Source organism: Pteronotus mesoamericanus, unplaced genomic scaffold (genome assembly GCF_021234165.1).
Source record: "Pteronotus mesoamericanus isolate MK-2021 breed Mesoamerican mustached bat unplaced genomic scaffold, CSHL_Meso_final scaffold_85, whole genome shotgun sequence".
Lineage (NCBI taxonomy): Eukaryota > Metazoa > Chordata > Mammalia > Chiroptera > Mormoopidae > Pteronotus > Pteronotus mesoamericanus.
The window spans coordinates 35372046-35387481 of record NW_026555329.1 but is presented as its reverse complement, the minus strand read 5'-3'; the positions used below and the strand labels follow the sequence as shown (position 1 = coordinate 35387481).

Sequence of the window (15436 nt, the reverse complement as noted above, 5' to 3'; positions counted from 1 at the left end):
ATGTCTGCATCTGGGGACCTGTATTTCTTTATGCCAATAGACAGACCTGAGCCCCAGACAGAGGGCATTTCTTTCTGGCCCGTGGTCACACCCCAGATGACTTTATAGAGGAATCTTTTTGCCCATCCAGCCTGTTTTGAATTCTATTTCTCTGTCTATACTTAAATCATTTCTTGAAATATCTAATCTCATCCTGCATCTTAAAAAAGAAACCCTAGTGGGTATAGCGGGGGAATAAATGGTGATGGGGGGGAAAAAGCTTACAAATGAAAAAAGAAAGAAAATTCTGGGAGAATCACAATTTTATACTCTTGACATTATTCTGAAATTTTTTTTAAAAAAGCAAGTTTTCAGGAGAACCATGGGTACCAGAAGGCTATGGCATCATTTTAAAAGTTAATGACACACTGACAAGGCATTGCTGCCATTAATATTCAATATCTACTGTAAACTTCAAATTACACTTTAGCTTCTTCGTTACCAGGCTCCTGGCGCCATAGGTTAAGTATGCTGCTACCAGATGCTTGTCTATTATGAATGCGCAAGCTGTAGGAGGCCACCACGGTCTTAGTTTTAGCAGTTAGGCTGGTGTTCAAGAGAACTGAAAGCTATCTTCTGATTTAGGGCTGGGTAACTAATTTGGACTTAAAGGCTTCAGGAGAGGGTGCGTGAGGCGCCGGGAGCGTAGGGACTGGGCTAAAGCCCCGCAGGCACCCAGGCGCCTCCTTAACCAAGATGGCCTCGGCGGCGGGGTCCGCCATCTTGGTAAAGACCGGGGCAGCGGCCAGCGGTGCCGACGCTGGCGGGGGACCAGATTCGAAGGTCACAATGAGTGAGTGACCAGGCAACGTGGAGCAAACCTAGCTGCGGCATGGGCCCCGCGCGGCACTGGGGCGCCGGGTGACCCGCGGGCCCGGCAACAGCTCGCTCCAAGGATGGCGAGGAGGCGCGCGCTAAGGAGCTGCCTGCAACTGTTAGCGCCCTCGGAGGAGCTGGCGCGACGGAGCCGGGGGCGGAGGAACCCAAGCATCTGCCGCTATTGCCACTCCCGCTGCGTGGGGGCGCTGCGGCTCAGAGAGAAGGAACAGCAAAGGCAGCGGAGCCAGAGCCGGCGACCAGCGGTCCCCAGCGTCAGGTGAGTCCGTGAGTCCCGCCGCCAGCCTCCAGAGCAACGTGAGGCCTTTGGGGTCTCGAGCGAAGTGGCTTCCTCCGTCCTGCTGTTCCCATTCGCGGCTCTTCGGTTTCCGGGTGGGACCCCGGCCTGGGGTTGCTTGGACTGTCGGCTGAGTAGAGCGGGCTGTGGGTGGGATTCCGGTCCCGAGTCCTGCCTCCTAGTGGAGATGCTGCACTTCTGAGTGGCAGGGTTTCCTTTGAATTTCCGCATCTCGCGAGTTACGTAGCCCCCGTCTGAAGGTCCCTGGGAGTAGAGCCACAGTATTTTTATTATTTCTCTTGGGAGAGAAACCGTCTCTGGGATTTGTTTTAGATCCCATCTTCTCTGCAAATCATAGGTTTCATCTTCACTGACCGGAATACTCGTGGGCGTATCGTCTTTGTACGTAAATGAATGGGTTCTTTAGAGCAACTTATTTCTGCTTCATCTATAGCATTTATCTTCTAAAAATCCATTTTAACAGGTTTCTCTCCTTTTATCTTGAAAGTTAACCAAGGAATGGAAAAAGCAAAAGAATGTAGCAAGGTGGGGCGGGTCGTGGAAGCCCGTGCTTTCTTGAGTTTTCTGTACTGTGGTCGGTTGGTTGGTAAGATGGGTATTATGGCAGGCTTTTCAGACTTTGTACTCAGGTATCTGTCCCTTCCCCACCCCAACTGAACAGAGCTCGATAGGGTTCTGGTAGTTGAGATAAATACATTTCTATGGGCTCTAGAGTCTGATGCCTCACACCTTAGTTGAATCTGGAAAATATGTATTACGAGAATGAAAAAAGTTAAGCTTCAGAACATCATTTAGTTCTTGTATTTGCCTTAGCTGCAGGTTGTTCTGTATGTTATAATATAACTCACCTGGCTTACTGTGGCTTAACATGTAGTGTTTGATAAGTCTGATTAATTTATCGAGAAAGTTTTTTTTTTATATAGAGCTCTCTGAAAAGTATGAATATTTCCATTTTTGTTAAAAATGGATATCTAGAAGTTCCATTTATATTTTCACTTACATTGGTTTTGATTTTGCCACAGACATCAACATCTTTTAGAAAGAAATTATGTAATCTTTAAAAAGAAAAGATTGCCTATATTCCAGAATAGTCTGATTTTGTTGCAAGTAAATATTAGGTCTATTAGAGAAATGTTAGGGCAAGTATACCTGTCTATAATAAGAATTGAAACGAGATTCACTTAATTAAAACTTTCTTAAACAAATTAGAATATAGTTACAATTTTCAAAGATTTTATTTCAGTACATTTGCAGATTTTCTTGCTGCAAGGATTTTGGTTAAGTCTCCAAGAGATGAAAATATTTAGTGCATTTCTCATACCCTTATTTTCACTGATGATTCCAAATTATATTATATAGATTTGGATTGCAAAATTTAATTTTAAAATTAGTTTAATTATAAATGTGTGAAGGACATCTTAACATAAGCAGTCCATCAAAGGCTTTTATTTGTGCTTCAGTTGATATAATCATGTTCAAAAAGGATATTTTTATTACTTTGGGTATTTGTGAGTTTTGGGAAACTGATGGGAATTTTAAGAACATTTTGTCTGTGCTTCGGAAAGTACTGTTTGCATTTAATTTGGTTGTTTCATTCTGCATTTTCTTTGTAGTAGTAGATAGCTATGGATAATAGTGTTTTTTCTTTCATTTCATGTCTCTTTTTATGTACACTAGAATATGGCCGTAGCAGGAGGACTGTGTTGATCTGTGCATTTTAGATTGAAAGGCATACAAATAAAAAGTGTTTTCACTGAAGTATTGGAAAAATGAACTTGTACTTGCACATAGTTAATGGTTAATGAATGCCTTTATCTTGAATGCCTGTGAGGGCATGTGTGAAATTGGCATTAAAAGGATCACCTTTGGCCCCGGCCGGGTGGCTCAGTTGGCTGGACATCACTCTGTGCACTGATGTTCCTCTCTCTTCCCCTGTCTCAAGTCAATTAATATATATTCGTGGGTGAGGATTAAATAATAAAGATCACCTGTGTGATTTACAGCATGACGTTCAAGTAATACACCATTCTAACTGCTGTGACACTAAAGGATTCTACCTATCTGTAATTTGTAGTGCTTTACTTGACTTGTCTTTTTAATTTGATAACTATTTATTTGTATTTAAATATTGTTTTACTGGTTTTTGTGATGTTATATACGAACTCATATATCCTTAGGAGGCAGTTTTGTTATGTCAGAGGTATATTCTTTTGCCAACTCAGATGTTTAAATAATGTATTGTATTATAACTTTGTAATTTACAAAGTTCTTTCAAGTATTTTTAAATACATTTATTTTTAGTTTGATTTTATAGACATACAATATGTGAGATTATTAACCCCATTCCACAGATGAGGGAAACAGGAAACTGAGAGCCTGAGAGGTTTCAGTGATTTGTCCAAGATCCCTTAGCACAGCAGCCCCGGCCTTTGGAAGAATATATACACTGCTGCCTCTTCTTGGGAAGGGGTACCAGTGTGGCCAAGGTAGAGTGGTTTGGATCAACAAGACTTGGTTTGCACCACAGCCATAGATTGTACCCCTAAACCAGTTGTAAATGGTCAGTACCTTTGGTTGTGGAGGCACAGGGCTGGCATACAGATGGATCAGCATATCAAAAGCGTGATTAAAAAACAACTCAGTGTGCAGCTGCCACTTAGAAAAATGCATACTTCCCCTTGAAGGTAGCAGATTTTTTATTGAACTAAATGCCTGTAGACTTCTGTGTTCTTTTATAATCTCTTTCAGTGATAAGAATCAGGCTGTCAGAATAAACACTAATCTTTGTCATTGTTATTGGCCCTTCTTAAACTACAGACTTGTTTGTTTTACTTATAAGAACCAATGCTAGGACAACTGGACAACAGCAATAATTTCTTCTGATTTTGAATTTATAATTTGTTTCTGAATTTTGAAGGTCCTTCAGGCTACAGAGATGTTTGTCATCTTTTCAATTTACTGTGATCATTTCTTTGGCTTGTTTAGAGAGTTCATGAAAACAAACACTATATGCATTCAGAATATTGTGCAGTATTATGGTTGGAGTAACTAATGACAGCCTAAAGAATTTGTGGACTCAAAGTCCTTTCTTTAAACTTGAGGCCAGTTTATCTGTTTATGATCTAAACTAAATAAAATACCCCACATGAGGTGAAATGTGTCATTTATCTTTCCATGCTGACCATATACTCCTTTGGTTCTAAGTGTTTCTAATCATACTTAAGACGAAAGCGTAGCTAATAAGCAGTCCAGCCTCCGTCACCAGCCAGAGCTGGACCGTTGGTATGGTATAACTTTGGCCTGACTTAGGTCATCCGTGAAGGGGTCACACAGAGTCATGGAATGTTCAAACTGGAAAGGACCTTTGAGAGATGTGCCCAGTCCAAGCTCTTTAAATCTACAGATTTCCAGTTTCTACTTGTACAAGAGCTTTTAACCTGTCGTGATACCACAAAACTGAAACATCAAAATTAGAGTTTTCCACTATGTCGCAGAGATGAGATACTTTAAAACCTTGGATGAAATTTGATTCCTTTCTCATTCTTTCCTTATATAGTTTCTCATTTTTATATGTAGACAAAATGTCCAGTGTGTATACTGTCCAGAGCCCATTTTTTTTTAATTGGGTGCACATACTGAATATCATCTCAATGAAAGATTTGACAAACTTTTGATGTTCTCAGCAACATTTTCTTGGTTAAGTATAATTATATAAAACTTTATAATTTCTTTTTGCTAGCCGCTCACATATTTTAAAATCATATTATAATATGCTCATCTCCAGTTGAGTATAATACACTGCCTACATTTTAATGCATTTTGTTAAAAACGTAACTGTGCATTTATATGGTATACCCTGAGGCTGCAGAGTGATCAGTTCTCCAGGTTTTCCTGGGACTAAGGAGGTTCCCAGGATGCAGGACTTTGAGTGCTAAAACTGGGAAAGCCCTCAGCACACTAGGTGTGTTGGTTCCCCCTACCTGAAGGGATTTGATTAATAATTCTTCCCATTTGGAAGGATAAAATGACAGGTGGTTATATGCTGGAAGAGCTTCGATATCTTCACAAGGCAAGGAAAACATCTTCAAGGCCCCATGTATTTTTTCTGTTTATCTGACTGAAATATAAACTCATTTTTTATTTGTAGTTGGTTCCTTTCTGTGTAACTGAGAACAATTTACATTTAAATAGAATAGATACATCATTTGAAATCTTGTAAAGTTAAAAGAGCAATTATATTTATAAGGAAACTATTTATTCTTTACTAAGTGCTTTTTACTTTGAAAAGGAAAAAAATAAAGACACTGTTGAAAGCAGAAAAGGCTAGTCTTGTCCTTGAGACCAAAGGTGTTGGCATATGCAACTAGTTGTAGAACAGATATCTGTTCAACATAGATTTATTGAGTTTTTCTTGCAGATTTAACATGATTAGTGGTAAGAGCATGGGCTTTGGAGTCTGATTCAACTTGGGTTGGATCTCTAGGTCCAGTTGTTATTCACTCCCCCGCCCCCAGGACTAGCCATCTTTTATTAGGTGTTAATGACAATATGAAAGAATTCTGATGCAAAGATAATGGTCAGGAATATGGAATCCACACTGGGTCCTCTTCAGTGGTACTTGGGTCGCTGCTCATGTTTTGAGTTCCTTACAAGAACAGCAGTAGTTAAAAAGCACATACAGCTGCCAGCACCATAGAAACCTCAGCAGCACTCCCTGTCTTCGCATTGACACACTTGTTGTAATACCGGTAGTAAATTCTTTGAACCGCTCCAGCACTGCCTTTACGGGTGAAATCCTGCATCAGTATCCAGCTTGGCAGCTCCCCTAGTTTGACCTCCATGAGCCTCTTCTCCTTCAGTGGTACAACTCACGCCATCTTGGAGTCCGGTGTTACTAGCTTTTTGACTTTATGCAAACTATTAAACTCTGTGAACCTCTATTATATCACCTGTAATATGAGGATAACATCTACCTCCTGGGAATGTTGTGAGGATTAAATGAGATAATGAATGTATATAAATGTCTAAACTGTAGCACTCATGCATATTTTTCAGGATATCCCTGTATGGATTAGGAAGACTGTATTTTTGGATTATTATGTTTTTATAACTTAATAAATGTCCTAGATATGCTCATTGTATCAGTTAATTGAATCAGTTAGGGTTAGTTTTGGGATGTCCAGGCTTGGTGTGGTGGCTCCCGGAGTCCTTCTAGTTCCCTATTAAGTAGCCCTCACTCTCAGGCTCAAGTGGACTCTGGGCAGTAGGATGCAGGAAGAGTCAAATGACTTTCTCTTTAAGGAGACTCCCATTAAGCACCATATAAAACTTCTGCTTGTGTCATATTGGCCAAACCACAACCAATCGGGTCATTCTAGCTGGAAGGTGGGGAAATGTCATTTAGCTGGTGCCTAGCTACCCTAAATAAAACTGGGATTCTGTTACTGAGGAGAGAAGGGGACTAGACTGTATAGTAGGCATCTTCTAGTCTTTACCGCTGTGCCACTTTACCACCATAGAGTTCAACTAAAGTATTCCCTTAGATTTTTTTCAGTTCTTATTTCCATAATTAGGAGAGTGAATGGGAATGTCCTATTTTGAGTTTTTTCTCACTGCCCTTTGGTTACTTTTGATTCTGCTATAATTTGACTCCCCACAGAACTTTTCAAAAACAGTTAACTCTATTCCAATGAAAAGTAATTAGGAGTTTAAGCTCCTGTTTGTCATTCATTCACCCAATACATATTTATTGAGTACTCATGTACAGGCTGCTGTGGGTTAGTATAGACAATGTGAATCATCACTGACTGTGTTTCCTTTTTTTTTTTGGTTTGCTTTCCTGTGCACACAGAGTCGAATTTGTGACTCAGCTGGACTGCATATAAGTTTGTGACCTGTCAGACTTTGTACTTAGCCATGTAGTCTTCCCAGTCCCAGAGCTGTGTAGTCATCTTGGGGTTATGATGCCTGTGTAACTTGGAGTATGGGACAGGGAGGCAGAGGTTTTATGATTGGCAACTCTCAGGCTGGCATAAATTTAGAGGTACCAGAAAGTCCCCTGGGTCCTTCCTAGGTGCTTGTCCTACCTTTGTGCCAATGACTGAGTCAAAGACATAGTTCTCAACCTTGCCTAGTTATCAGAATTACTCATAGAGCTTTTAAAAACTACCTGGAAAGCTCCTACCTGACATTTTGATTCAGTATCCTCAGGTGTAGTTTAAAAAGCTCCACAGGTACACAGTCCCCAATTTAAAATGGCTCAACTTATGATTTTTTTACTTTACCATGGTGCAAAAGCAATACACATTCAGTAGAAACTGTAGTTCGAATTTTGAATTTTGATCTTTTCCCAGACTAGCAGTATGCTCTCTGGTGATGCTGGGCAGTGGCAGCGAGCAGAGCTCCCAATCAGCCACCCAATTGTGAGGGTAAACCACGAAGTCTACAGTGTAGTGTGTTGTCCGCAGTTTTTGTTCGTTTTAGTTCAATGCTTCAAACATTGTTCAGGTCCAGTGTGCTTTCAGCTGTGTGCATTAACGGTGAGTACTCAACCAACCATTCTGTTTTTCACTTTCAGTACAGTATTCAGTAACTTGCATGAGATAGTCAACACTATTATAAAATAGACTTTGTGTTAGACAATTATGCCCAACTGTAGGCTAATGAGTTCTGGGCATATTTAAGGTAGGCCAGGCTAAGCTATGATGCTTGGTAGGTTAGGTGTATTTAATGAGTTTTTGACTTCTGATATTTTCAGTTTACAATAGGTTTATTTGGACGTAACCCCATCATAAGTCAAGGATCATCTGTAATTCTGATGAGCAGCCAGTGTGGAGAATTACAAGTTTAAAGCTTGGTACCGAGATGGCTTGGAAATACTCTAGGGAGGAGTCCCACTTGGTCCTTATCAGTCATACTGGAGGTCAGATCCTTCCTTGATAACCTGTTTTGCTGACTGGAAGGGGAAGGGGGAGAGCACTGATATTAGTAGAGTTACTTGAGTAGAGATGTAAGACACAAATGCTTTGGGGAACATTTAGCTAGAACTGACCTTGCTTGCCTTGCCTATTTTGCCTCTTCCTATGGTAAGAAGCTTTTTCTTTGAGCCAAAGAACCTTGGAATGGGCTCAAGCTCTAGGGACAGTGCTGGTTGTAGATAGGGTTGCTATTAGTATCCTGACTTTGCACATTTTTGCTGCTGGGGGTGGAGCTCTTTAGGGGTGATGAAGGGGGTAAGGGTGGAAAGGATTATTTTTTTTCAGAACCAGGACAATATCAAGGTTTTTAAGAGCCTCCTGGTGAATCCAGGAGAGTTGGTGAGGCCTATCCTATGGGATTGGATAGGAATCCTGTGGAGAATTGTGGTTCCTGATTGTTTTAAGAGTTGTGTGAATTCAAGGAAGACTAGGGCTTCTCTTACTCAAATATAAGAACAAAAAACACATTCCAGAGTTTATTCCACTTCAGTTTATTCATTATATTGCTCTCAGTGTAGAAATTCCAAAATGGAATATGTATTCCACTAATTCCTATTAAACAGTGTTTAGAACATAATAAAACAGTGGTTTGCAGTTATTGAGGGCTTACTGTGTGCCAGACACTGGACTAAGGATTATGTACATTTTATCCAATAACCCAATGAATAGGCACCAGACCAGGAAACCAAGACTTGGAAAGAATGACAAGGGTGCCAAGTTGGGAAGTATTTATTTTAAAATGTTTTTAAATCTCTTGTGCTCCTTTTCTTGGTAGTGTGATTTTTCCTAATAACTGATTCAAGTATATTTTAACTAGGTATATCCATTTTTGATATGCTTTTATAATTTACTACATACTTCTTGGCATTTCCACCTCTGCAGTTTTATTGAGAAATAATTGACATACATCATTGTATAATTTTAAGACATACAGCAGGATGGTTTGATTTACATGTATTGTGAAATGATTACCAAAATATGGTCAGCTAACGTTCATCTTATATAGATATAATAAAAAATAAAAAGGGAAAAAAATTTTCTCCTTATAATGAGAACTCTGCAGATTTACTCTCTTTACAAATTTGCAACATACCATATAGCAGTTAGCTATAGTCATCATGTTGTACATTACATCCCTATTACTTATTTATCTTATAATTGAAAATTTGTACTTTTTATTAACTTCCTCCAATTTCCCTCCCCCTTACCTTTTCCCTCTGGTAATCACAAGTCTGATCTCCTTTTCTATGAGTTTAGGTTTTTAAAAGAGGTTCCACATGTAAGTGAGATCATACAGTATTTGGCTTTCTGTCTGGCTTATTTCACTTAGCATAATGCCTTCAAGGTCCATTAATGTTGTCGCAGATGGTAGGATTTCTCCATTTATTATGGATGAGGACCATATATATATATATTCAATGGACACTTAGGTTGTGTCCATGTCTTGGCTATTGTAAATAATGCTGCGGTGAACATGGGGGTGCCGATATCTTTTCAGCATAGTGTTTTTGTTTCCTTTGGATATTTTCCCAAAAGTAAAATGACTGGATAATATGAGAGTTCTATTTTTAATTTTTTGAGGATCCTCCATACTGTTTTCCATAGTGGCTGCACCAATTTACATTCCCACGGACAGTGTACAAGGGCTCCCTTTTCTCCACATCCTCCCCAGCATTAGTTATTGCTTGTCTTTTTGTTGATGGCCCTCCTGACAGGTGTGAGGTGATAGCTCATTGTGATTTTATTTCTCGTTTCCCTAATGACTAGGGATGTTGATCCTCTTTTTATTGGCCTTTTGTATATCTTTTTTGGAGAATTGTCTGATCAGGTCCTTTGCCATTTTTAACGGGTTATTTGTTTTTTGCTCTTGAGTTGTATGTGTTCTTTATATATTTTGGATATATACCCCTTAATAGATATATGGTTTGCAATTTTCTTTTTCACTCCATAGGTTGTCTTATCACTTTGTTGATGATTTCTTTTGCTGCCCAAAATCTTTTTAGTTGGATGTATTGTCACTTGTTTTATTTTTTATTTTGTTGCCTGTGATTTAGGTGTCATATGAAAAAAAAAAGATCACCAAGGCCCATGTCAAGGAACTTTACTCCTGTTTTCTTCTAGGAATTTCATGGCTCCAGTCTTTAATACATTTTGAGTTAATTTTTGTGAGTGGTATAAGAAATGGGTCCAGTTTCATTCTTTCACAAGTGAAGATCCAATTGTCCCAGCACCATTTATTGAAAAGGCTCTCTTTTCCTCATTGAGTATTCTTGGCTCCCTTGTCAAATATTAGTTGACTGCTTGGTATTCTTAAATATACTGAATTGAACTCAGGGATCTCAAAGTTCCTTCAAACCTCAAGAGTCTATTAATTGACACCTGAGGATGTTTCAAGGCCTTCATCCTAAACCTGTTGTTACACTCTCAGTAAATGGGCTCAGAAAGGTCAGGCCCCAATAGTGCCCTGAGTTCTGCTTCCTTGTAAAAACCCCCATTGTTAATTTGTTTTTTGTCATTTACCTTTTTTTCTCACAAACTACTGGCAAGGCTGATATCCAGAGCAGAATAACAACAGTCCTTTTTCCACATTCATTCATAAATGAGTAAGGGTCAAGTAACCTCTCTGTGACTTTCTTGCTTTCCATTACATGCTCTTTGGTGGTGTAAGCTTGACTCTTTGGTGCAGTCAAAGATTGTTACAATTTTAGAGTTGGAAGGGACCCTAGAGGAACAGCCCAGTCCTCTCATTTTACGGATGAAGAAAGTGAGTCTCCATGAAAGTAAATGATTTTTTAAAGGTTACAGAATATAGTAATGTCAGAACCAGAGCTGAAGTCAGAAGTAAAAGAGTACACTTTTCCCTCATTGCCCTTCCTTTCTGTCCAGGAGCTATGAAAATGCATGTTTCTTTATTCCTTTCCTTTATGGTTTATATTTTAAAGATTTTATTTATTTATTTTTAGAGAGAGGGGAAGGGAGAAAGAGAGAGAGAGAAATATGGATGTGTGAGAGAGACATCAATCAGTTGCCTCTTGTTCTCCCGCAACTGAGGACCTGGCCTGCAACTCAGGCATGTACCCTGACTGGGAATGGAACCGGTGACCTCTCAGTTTGCAGGCTGATGCTCAATCCACTGAGCCGCACCAGCCAGGGCTATGGTTTATAATTTAAAAACAAGAAGCTTTCTTTCCCCCCCTGCCCCCATAATTGATTCAGAGACTGAAGAGAGGGAGAGACAAATTTTGAAAGTATACTTTTAATTCTTCACTTAAGGAATAGTAAATGAACATTTAAGATCATTTAACATATTAGGATACATTTTCTTCTTTGAGTTTTTTTCTCTCTTTTTTTAGATAGAGAGCAGGCTGACAGCTTTTGGGGGTATCTGTGTGAGGGGGGTGGAGGGATTGAGCAAAACAAAAAAGATGCATTGTTTCACAGTCATCAATTTAATCATATTTCCTCCTCATTCTCCTCAGCCTTTTCAATTAAGTTGTGTATTTATTACACCAGAAATGAATCTGCACTTGTTGGGTATTATTTTTAAGATATTAAGGAGGTGATAACTATGTCATTTCAATACATATTATTTTATCCATGTTTTCTCAATTTGCTATAACATGTCATTTGATTATCTTAAGGATCTAGTTGCAGTACTGTAAATGGGCTTTGGTATTAAGCTGGATATTTTCCTTATTGTTTCTAACTCTAATCAAAGTTGTGTTTTTGTACTTACACATAGGAAAAACTCTTTATTGTATAGGAATAACCTACAGTGTTTATGTGTTTTGGTAACTTAAAATCTTTGAATAGCTTGTGAAATGATTTAGTTAAATATACTGAATTCTATCAAATAGCAAATAGTTTTTTATGGCTTTGGAATTCTGTGATCAAGAATATTTGTTGTCCTTGACTGCTTTTTGAAAAGAAAATGTATTCTCTAATTTGTATCCTGAAGAGTGTGGTTATATTTTGCATCCATTCTCAAAACTCTCTATTTTGGGTCTTAACGTGCTTTGGTAAGTTAGCATTTCTAGGTGAATTATTTGTGTCAAGTGACAAAAATCACACAATTTAATAACAAGTTTGATATTCTTTATTCAAGGGAAAACAGTCAATGCATTGGGGGACTACAAAGCCTCACAAGCAGTGGAGCACCCCTTCCTTGGGTGTTTGGGCAAGAGTGGGTTTTATAGAGTTAGAGGAGGCATGACAGACGTGATTGGACAGGACACGATTGGCCAGGAGGTCGAGGCTTTCCTTATAAGGCTGGGAGGTCCTGTTTTCTACATTGAGGTAAGCTAGATAAGCTGAGTTGGAGGATTGCGTTTGGTGTATGTTAGGTTTCATTGACGGGTGTTTCCCATAAGAGGGGACTGACTTAGGTTTAGATTTGTGATGTGGGCCAGGCCACTGGGGCAGCCTCCATTTTGTGGTTCCCAATATACAAATTAATTTTATAATTTGGCCAAGTAATTTTTCTGTCTGTAATCAGATAAGCATCGTATAAGTCAAATTTAAAGTTTTCTTTAAACACAAGAATATATTGTGATTTTTTTCTATCACTGTTTATGCCACCATACCCTCTTCCACCTCTACTCACCCCTCCCCCCCTGCAATCGCCACACTGTTCTCCCTGTTCATGTGTTTTCTCTTTTTTTCCCTTTTTAGGTCAATCTCTTCCCCCTCCCCCAGCTGTCATCCTGCTCTCTATCTATGAGACTATCTCTGTTTTGCTTGTTAGTTCAATTTGTTCATTAGATTCCACATATGAGTGAAATCATATGGTACTTGTCTATCTCTGACTGGCTTATTTCCCTTAGCATAATACTCTCTAGGTCCATCTATTCTGTCGCAAAGGGTAAAACTTTCTACTTTTTTATGGCTGAGTAGTATTCCACTGTGGAGATGTACCATAGCTGTTTTATATACTCAGCTAATGATGGACATATGGGCTGCTTCCAAATCTTGGCTATTGTAAATAAAGTTGCAGTGAACATGGGGTGCATATATTCTTTTGAATTAGTGTTTCTGGATTCCTCAGGTAAATTCCCAGAAGTGGAATCTCTGGGTGATAGGCAGTTTCATTTTTAATTTTTTTAGGTAACTCTATACTGCCTTCCACAGTGGCTGTATCAATCTATATTCCCACCAACAGTGCATGAGGGTTCCCGTTACTCTACATCCTTGTCAGCACTTATTGTTTGTTGATTTGTTGATAGCCATTCTGACAGGTGTGAGGTGATATCTCATTGTGGCTTTAATTTGCATTTCTCTGATGATTAGTGACTTTGAGCATATTTTTATGTCTAATGGCCATCTGTATGTTTTCTTTGGAAAAGTGTCTAATCTGGTCTTTTGGATTTTTTTTTTTTGGTATTGAATTTTATATGTTCTTTATAAATTTTGGATATTGACCCTTTATCAAATGCATCAGTGTATATGTTCTCCCATTTAGTGGGTTGTCTTTATTTAGTTGATGGTTTCCTTTGCTGTGCAAGAACTTTTTAGTTTGCTGTAGTCCCATTTGTTTATTTTTTTCTTTTGTTTCCCTTGCCCTAGGAGATATACCAGAAAAAATATTGCTATGAGAAATGTCTGAGATGTTACTGCTTATGCTTTCTTCTGGGATTTTTATGATTTTGAGTCTAACATTTAAGTCTTTAATCCATTTTGAGTGTATTCTTGTGTGTGATATGAGAAGGTGGTCTAGTTTCATTTTTTTGCACCTATCCAATTTTCCCAAGACCATTTATTGAATAAACTCTCTTTAGCCCATTGTATATTTTTGCCTCCTTTGTCAAATATTAATGATATAAAGGTGTGGGTTTATTTCTGGGCTTTCTATTATGTTCTATGATCTACATGTCTGTGTTTAATGCCAGTACAATGCTGTTTTGATTACTAAGGCCTTGTAGTATAATTTGACATTAGGTAGTGTGATTCCTTCAACTTCGTTCATTTTACTCAACATTGCTGTTATGTGTGGTTCCACGTAAGTTTTTGGAATATTTGTTCTAGTTCTGTGAAATACGCTATTGATATCTTGATAGGAATTGCATGGAATCTGTAGCTTGCTTTGGGTTGTATGGACATTTTAATGAAGTTAATTCTCCTATCCATGAACATGGAATATGCTTGCGCTTATTTGTATTTTCTTCAGTTTATGTGTTCAGTGTCTTATAATTTTCTAAGTACAGGTCTTTTACATCCTTTGTTAAATTCATCCCTAGGGACTTTATTTTTTTTTAAAGCAATTGTGAATGGGATTGTTTTCTTAGTTTCCCGTTCCATTAGTTTATTATTGGTGTATAAAAATGCAACTGATTTCTGGGCATTAGGTTTGTATCGTGCTACTTTACTGAATTCATTTATCAGTTCTAATAGTTTCCTGGTGGAACTTTAGGGCTTTCTATGTACAGTATCTTGTCATATGCAAATCATGACAGTCTTATCTTTTCCTTTCTAATTTGGATGCCTTTTATTTCTTTGTCTTGTCTGATTGTTGTGGCTAGGACTTCCAGTACTGTGTTGAATAAGAGTGATGAAAGCAGACATCCTTATCTTGTTCCTGATTTTAGGGGGAACACTTGTAGTTTTTGCACATTCAGTATGATGTTGGCTGTGGGTTTGTCATATGTGGCCTTTATTACGTTGAGGTATGTTCCCTCCATTTCCACTTTGCTTAGAGTTTTTATCATAAATGAGTGCTGGATTTTATCAGATGCTTTTTCTGAATCTATTGATATGACCATGTGGGTTTTATTCTTCATTTGGTTGATGTGGTGTATCACATTTATTGATTTGTGATACTGTACCAGCCTTGCATCCCCAGAATAAATCCTACTTGATCATGGTGCACGAATTTTTTTTTATTTTTATTTTTTAGTATATTGCTAGATTTGGTTTGCTAATATGTTGCTGAAGATTTTGGCATCTATGTTCATCAGGGATATTGCCCTATAGTTTTCTTTCTTGTAGTGTCTTTATCTGGTTTTGGAATTAGGATAATGCTGGACTTGTAAAATGAACTTGGGAGTCTTCCGTTCTCTTGAAGTTTTCGAAATAGTTTGAGAAGGAGAAGTATTATTTCGTCTAGGAATGTTTGGTAAAATTCTCCTAGGAAGACTTCTGGTCCAGGGTTTTTGTTTTGTTGGGAGTTTTTTGATTACTGCTTTAATTTCACCAGTTGTAACCTATCTATTCAGATTCTCTGATTCTTCCTGATTTAGTTTTGGAAGATTGTGTGTTTCAAGGAATTTATCCATTTTGTCCGATTGGTTGG

General features: G+C 38.4%; 1 protein-coding gene and 1 pseudogene across 4 annotated transcripts in view; one reads left to right on the top strand and one right to left on the bottom strand.

Moving 5' to 3' along the window:
* The first annotated feature begins 836 nt into the window (after positions 1–836).
* NAPEPLD (N-acyl phosphatidylethanolamine phospholipase D) overlaps positions 837–15436 on the top strand; it is a 64119-nt gene continuing 49519 nt past the window's right edge. For 2 of the 4 annotated variants that reach the window (XM_054564449.1, XM_054564454.1), the window contains exon 1: positions 837–1135. In XM_054564449.1, the coding sequence (XP_054420424.1) occupies positions 936–1135 (200 nt within the window). In that variant the 5' untranslated portion in view covers positions 837–935. Of the gene's footprint in view, positions 1249–15436 lie in introns of all 4 variants that reach the window. The other 2 variants (XM_054564450.1, XM_054564451.1) reach the window with 2 other exon arrangements.
* LOC129063391 (ATP synthase subunit f, mitochondrial-like) lies at positions 5783–6051 on the bottom strand (annotated as a pseudogene).